The following is a 7145-nucleotide window of genomic DNA, read 5'->3' as shown; positions in this document are numbered from 1 at the left end:
TCCCCCCGACGCTGGCGGTGGACAACTTGGGCGAAGGAAAGTGGACGAAACCACTTGTATAATTAACAAAAATACAGTTAATCGAATAAATGTCGAGAGAAATTAGGTTAAATATATACATATAGATAGGACATTAATTATTGGGACGTTTTATTGAAAAAGTATCCTCTTATATTATGGATTCTTGCGGTAACACTGTGAATGTTTACAAATGATGGTTCATTCTGGATCTAGCCAGCCAATAGCAGAGCAGACAGAGAGGTCCCAAAATAGGTAAACATGCATGCCCATTCATATTTTACATATAAACCGAAGGAGGGGCGTGTAGACCACACACAAACACTTAACGCACACAAACACTCACACACGCGCTTAACACACAATTACATTACACGTTGAATCGATTAATTGTCGAATACGTTATAATTATATACTTAAGTTATTATATACTCTGTAAGATATTGTCATCTAAGTAAAATAAGACAATCATGCAATAGGCAATAATAGGATGTAATAGGACGCAATATCCTATTACATTTTAGATGTATGCATTACTTGGCTGCATGCGCACACATGGAAACACGTACGCAAAATCGAAATAAAAAACTTCATCGTCACTTCATGATTAGTTACATTTTCTAGATTGTTTAAAAAATAGTGCAAAAACATATTCACATTAGGGCACATTGCACATTGATTGAAACACGAAATCTGTCTTTTAATTCAATTCCAGGCTCTATCGCCGGAAACCAACGAAACCTGTAGGTGCTGATCCTTTGGAATGATCCTTTGCGGTGTCGTTTGACCGTATGGCATTACATACAGTTGTCCTGGAGTGCATGCACAGAGCAGGTGGATTCTGTTGTTGTCGACATTCAAACACCAGACATCGATGCGCCCTGTTGTCAGTTCCATTTCCACGGCGTTGCTATAGTCGAGGCGGTGCTTAGAGGTAAACGAACGAAGAATAATACGAACTCTAGAGTGTCAAAACCAAGCGCGCCCAGGACCCGGGCGGTCCCGTTTCAGGTTAAAGCGACCCGTTGTCTTTTAGCCTCGTCTTTGGGCATCGCAGGACCACTGGAGGAGAGGACATGGCCGATACTCTGAGGAGACTTGTGAACATATCTGCCTATGGTGTTTTACAGGAAAAACTTGAGAGCTGGTTCAGGGACTACCATGTAAGTCATGAATAAGTAATCACTGACCTAAATCTGACCAAGCCACTTCATCGCGGATGGACACGGGCACCTGAAAGCCGACACATTTTGGCGCTCTCGAATATAGCTCAAACCACCATGTGAAAGTGAAATGTACTTGGGTACATTTTTTCTCAGTTAAGCCTCAGTTGAATTTAGGCTGATTATTTGAAGGCCGCATACAAAATGTTTTTCATTTTTGTAACTTAATAATAATACAGATTGCTATTCCAACATATGGAATTCAGACACATTTAAAACTGCACTTTTCGAAGGCACAGTAAAGCACTTTATTGCATTGATTTGTACTGCAAAGTTTGGTTGCTATGGATGCCATGGCAACCACCGTAGTATGGGTCCTATGGTTACCGGTGGCCCCTCTTCCTGCAAATTAGTTCGTAAAAAAATATAGTGGAGTCTAGCCCACTACCTCTAGAATTGTATTGCACTTTTAAAATGTATATATTTTTTTCCGCATTATAATCCGAATATTTATATCTATAATATTTATATATTATAAAACTAAAAAGCAAAATTATCACTTCTTATTGCATGCAATATGTTTCAGAGCGAATCCAAAACATAAACTAGACGTTAACAAACATGCTACATATGTGCTGCATTTGTTCCTCCACTCAGGTGATTTCCTGTGACCAGAACCTGAACCGCTGCTGTGAGTTGATTGAGCTCACGGCTAAGATCCAGGGACAACTCTTCACCATCCTCAACTTTGCTGCTGCAGAAGGTAAATATTATCCTCATTCCCCATCCTTCTCATCCCTTATATCCCATCTGGGGTCAATAAAGTCCATCTTATCTTTTCAAATATTGACATCACCAGGGAAAAATGTGCGTCAAGAGATAGAATAATTACAACCAAAGGGAAGTTTTTTTAGAAGAAAAAAATATTAGATAATAAGTAATAGTTCATTTGGTGAGGGGTGTATGCCAAAAGGTTCCGGGTTTCGTACTCAAACCCCAATGTCCTACCTTCCTGTAGGCACCACCATTCAAAACCCCTACCAGCTCCTTAAGGACATGTTTCTGAATGACTGAAGAGTAAATAGTAAAAAATGGGGTTAACCTAGGGGCCTGGATAACACCTGTGCACCTGTACACAACCTCAGCACTGTACTATTGAATCCAATCATAAGAACCAGCGTCCGCGGTCTCTAACAATTGTCTCTGTGTTCCAGGTGGTCACTATGCGGGCGTGGACACTCTTAAAACACGCCTCCTCCCATGGCTGGGGACATGCTTCTCCATGGCTCGGCCCGCCGTCAGCGACGACACAAGCCTGCAGCTCATGCAGGTGACCTCAGGCAATCAGCATCCATGACACTGTTACAGTATTCTTAATATTAATTATTGTGTTTAGAGTAATGCCAGTTTGAGCCGGTTTAAAATGTTTAGAGCCCCCATGGTATTAATGGTTGAATCTGTGTGTGTGTGTGTGTGTGTGTGTGTGTGTGTGTGTGTGTGTGTGTGTGTGTGTGTATGCATAAGGACTCTGCCCTAAAGGAGAAGAAGATCAGGGAGCTCTCCATGTCCCATGACAACAACATGCAGAAGATGGAGACCCAGCTGTGCTCCACCCGCCTGCAGCTGGACTCCGTCAAGTCAGAGTGAGTCTGGTCTGCCTACCCAGTACCTCGTATGAAGTGCTCCTAATCACACAGTTTGACCTCTCCTGCATGGTCCTTTATGGGGGCTTTATGAATATGCTCCTGAAAAACCATTGAGGTTCAAATATAATATGTCTAATAATAAGACAAAATAACACTTTAAAGGACAATTCCGGTGTTAAATGGATTTGGGATATTTTTTGTATGATAAGAGTTGGAACGTTCGTTTTGGAGCACAAAAACTCCATATAGACGCATTCTTCAGTTGGCTGTTTTTAGCTGATTCTGTCAAAACGTTATAAACCTGGAACGATAGGGGCATGTGTTATGGTAAAAACGAAATCGCTATTTTAAACCACTTAAAAGGCTAGAAGTAGCCCGACACTTCTTTTAGTATAATAAGGGTCTTAACATATAAAACGAGGCATTGATAACTTTGTAAGTGTACAGATTGTTTATTAAAAAGGACATTTTATACAGACAATACCATCAGTAGTCCACCCGTCCACGCCATCTTGTTTTTAAGACTCGATAAGTAGATTGGCGAACACAGAGCTTGCGCGTTGCTGACGGATGTCACAATCTCTGTGTTCGTCAATCTACCTATCGAGTCTTAAAAACAAGATGGTGTCGACTTAGTTTTTACAAATGCCCCCATCGTTCCAAGTTGATAGTGTTTTGGTAGAATCGGCTAAAAACAGCCAACTTAAGAATGCGTCTATACGCGCTTTTTTGCTCCAAAACGAGCATTCCAACTCGTTATCATATTAAACATATCCCAGATCCATTTTACACCAGATTTGTCCTTTAATAAACCCCCAAGAGAAATCCTGGAATCTCCAGCATCCCTATTCATACAGGAAGTTGTCGTAAAATGAGCAATAGCTGCCATGTAATCACGGGTGATTGGATGGATTGTAGCTTTTCTGCGTGTGTTTGATCAATGAAGGGCCCTGTGGGGGCCTTAAAGACGTCCCCACGTTCACCTTGATATGGTCCCTGTGTTCAGGCTGGCTGACGTGCAGCTGGAGCTGGACAACACCAAGGACAAGTCAGCCACCACTCTATTGGCCACAGAGGACGAGATCCTACAGCTGAGGGCAGAGTATGTTTAGAGTAGTATAGACAACCATGTGACCAATATGAGCCAAACAAATACTTAATGGGCCCCTGATTTACCAACAGGTGTGACTTCAAACTCAGCCTACTAGTTGGTACAGTCCACTGAGTTGGCTGTTCTATCCATGGTCTGGCTGGACTGTCTCATGTGTGATGTTACAAACTGGTTTACTTTGTTAAGGCTAATCAATATGACAACCGGTGGTTAAAATAGGAACCCTTTAAGAGCTCTTCCTATCCAGCAGTGTTTTTACGTGTGGTTCAGCATGCGGGCGGCCCACGAACAGCTGGAGGTCTACAGGAGGAAGGTGGAGGTTGTGGACGAGTACGAGAGACAGGTCCGCCTGCTGAGAGAGGAGGTTTCCTACCTCAGCTCAGAGAAGAGCCTGCTGCAGAAGAGGTGGCCACAAGCATACACAAAAACATACACACCTACACACATGCAAACACATATTGGATCCACTACCACGTAGACAGGAACACAAACACACACACACACACACACACACACGTGCATTTGACAATCCAATCAGATCCTTATCTATACTAATACTTCTCTCTCCCTCTCTCTCTCTCTCTCCCTCCCTCCGTCCCTCCCTCCCCCCCTCCCTCTCTCCCTCCCTCCCTCTCTCTCTCCCTCCCTCCCTCCCTCTCCCTCCCTCCCTCCCTCCCTCCATCTCTCTCTCTCTCTCTCCCTCCCCTCCCTCCCTCTCTCTCTCTCCCTCTCCCTCCCTCTCTCTCTCTCTCTCTCTCTCTCTCTCTCTCTCTCTCTCTCTCTCTCTCTCTCTCTCTCTCAGGTTGAGCAGGAGCCGCTCGTCCAGCCCGCTGCCCAGGCGGCCCTCCAGCCCCCTGAGGTCAGAGTCTCCCACACGCGCCCAACTGACTCAGTCCTCCCGCCATGCCCGCCTGCTGTCGCGCTTCAGCGACCTCTATGCCGTGGAGCGGCTGGAGGCCCAGAGCCTGCTGCGGCGCTACGTCGATGACCTCACCATGGTCCAGAAGATAATATACATCGCTGCCGTGGTAACCGCTCAAATCCCCCATCGCCTCCACTATTCATACCTTGTTAAATGCGTAACACGACATGGTGCAACAAGTGATGGTGTAACATAAAGATGCTTTTAGTTAGATACGTGTCATGTAAGAATGTTGATTTCATCCAAAGTGTCTGCAAAGTCATGAAGGAGCAGGTAGGGAGCGATGTTTTGCTCAAGGATCAGGGATTGAACCCAGGACAAGCTCAGCTGGGGTCGAACATCCTAGCCACTGAACAACAAGCGATGAAATGTACAATAATATAAATGCTACTTGGTGTTTTTTTCCATTGCCGTCTCAGGAGTCCTTCCAGACAGCGAAGCTAGCCTACAGACAGTTCAAGCTGCGTGTGAGGAAGACCCTCTCCTCGTCTCACATGGGTCCAGAGACCCTGGAGGATGCAGCCGTGGACTATATCGTCCGCAACATGGATCTGTACGATGTCCAGGCCAGTGTCAACGTAAGTCTGATAAAAAAATAACAGATTTTTGGTCATAGATCTTAGATCATTTTTATTGTCATTCATTGTGTCAGCTTCCCAAGATGCTATTTACATTTTTTTGTGGTTCATACATTGATCTTTTATGATAATTTATTGATTGATTGTTTCTTGATTGTTTACTGTGACCTATTCCCCAGGATGTAGAAAAATATCTAAATCCTTGTTTATTCGTTTTTTGGCTTATTTTTCCCCATGATGTCAATGACAATAGATCTTTTCTAACCCTATTTTCAATTTATTAATTATTTGGTTATTGATTCGTTTTTTACTATGATGATTCCCAGGACGTGATCAACGCCATGAACGTGAACCCACGGATCTCCTTCCCTCCGGAGGTGGACTTTGCCCTTGTCAGCAGCCTGATCAGGGAGACCTGCAGGGTGGCCTTCGCCATGCAGACCCTGGACCCCCCACTGGACCTGGCCTTCTCCAGCGATGGGGAGCTCTTCCATGACAACAAGTAAATCAGATCTACAATCTGAGCTCAGACGCTGATATAGATACACCAGTGATGGATGGTCATGAAGATCTTGATACTGTCAATGTTCACAGCTATGAAGGGAAAGAGAGTTGAATGCAGTACATTCACATGCAGGAAAGAGAACCCGATTGTAAACCGATTTCCTCACAATCACGTAAACATTGACGCCCAGTTACAACACCAATGAGCTGCTGTGGCAAACCCATGGAGACTTTGGGCTCAGGTCCTTCTACACACACTGCTTCACTGTGCCCCCCGCCTCCGTCCCGTGTGACAACAGGTATCGCCGTAGCTACGACTCTGAGTTTGCGGCGCCGCTGGTGCTGTATCATGTGTGGCCCGCCCTGATGGAGGGGGACATCATCCTCGTCAAGGGAGAGGCCGTGACCCGCAGAGGAGCTCTGGTACGCACAGACAACCCCCTCGCTCTACACGACCACGCCCCCTGATACCCACCCAGATACGACCACACACCCTTTCTCCTCGCTTTGTAATGTGTACTATTTCCAATGTTTTTTTTTATGTTGCCACGGTGACACTCTCCTGCAGTGGCGGAGCCGAAGCCGCAGCAGCAGCCCGGTGCGCTCCCGCTCCCTCAGTCCGTCACGAGCAGAGGTGAGTCCCCGTGCGCGGCCATACTCACTGACCAGCGCCAGATTTTCAATGATTTAGCACTGGAAGCTTTTACCCAGAGAGACTTCCAGTGAATCCAGTTACACGTCGATATGGAGAAGGTAGGGGTTAAGGCATCTCGTGCAAGGATGCCTACAGGCTGTGGAAGTTGGGGATTGAACCCAGTACCTTTTGGTCTGTGATCGAACATCCTAGAGACAATCATGCATTATCGGATCTTGTATTGTATAGGACCTTGTTATCCACCATGCTACTGAGTGGAGAGGAGGACTCAACGATTTGCGATTGAGCGCTCTGCTTTGTTTTAGTGTTATATGATATTATACATTAAGAGAATGTTATCACTCTTTCTCTCCGCCACACAAAATGCCTCTCCTCCCCTGGCCTGAAGGGTAAGTGCTGATTGGTGTGCGGGTTTGGTGTATTTGTTGGATTTTAATGGGAAAAAAAAAAAAATCCTCATCATGGTCTGTCCCTCTCTTTCTGTTTTTCAGACCTTTAACAGCATCCGAAGCAAATCCCCGGGCCGCCTGTCGGCTAGTTGGCTGTAG

At 45.2% G+C, this 7145-nt stretch overlaps 1 protein-coding gene across 1 annotated transcript; it reads left to right on the top strand.

The window, feature by feature from the left end:
* Nucleotides 1–1094: 1094 nt before the first annotated feature.
* Nucleotides 1095–7145, top strand: spata18 (spermatogenesis associated 18; the record flags this gene model as incomplete). The annotated part of the gene is made up of 12 exons (XM_079740474.1): nucleotides 1095–1181; nucleotides 1839–1944; nucleotides 2396–2511; nucleotides 2706–2824; nucleotides 3834–3929; nucleotides 4209–4343; nucleotides 4741–4966; nucleotides 5280–5438; nucleotides 5765–5940; nucleotides 6242–6365; nucleotides 6511–6576; nucleotides 7089–7145. 12 exons carry the CDS (start codon nucleotides 1095–1097, stop codon nucleotides 7143–7145), a joined length of 1467 nt encoding a protein of 488 aa, XP_079596600.1.

Source organism: Pollachius pollachius (assembly GCF_949987615.1).
Source record: "Pollachius pollachius genome assembly, chromosome: 7".
NCBI lineage: Eukaryota > Metazoa > Chordata > Actinopteri > Gadiformes > Gadidae > Pollachius > Pollachius pollachius.
This window is presented reverse-complemented; position numbering and strand designations above follow the sequence as displayed.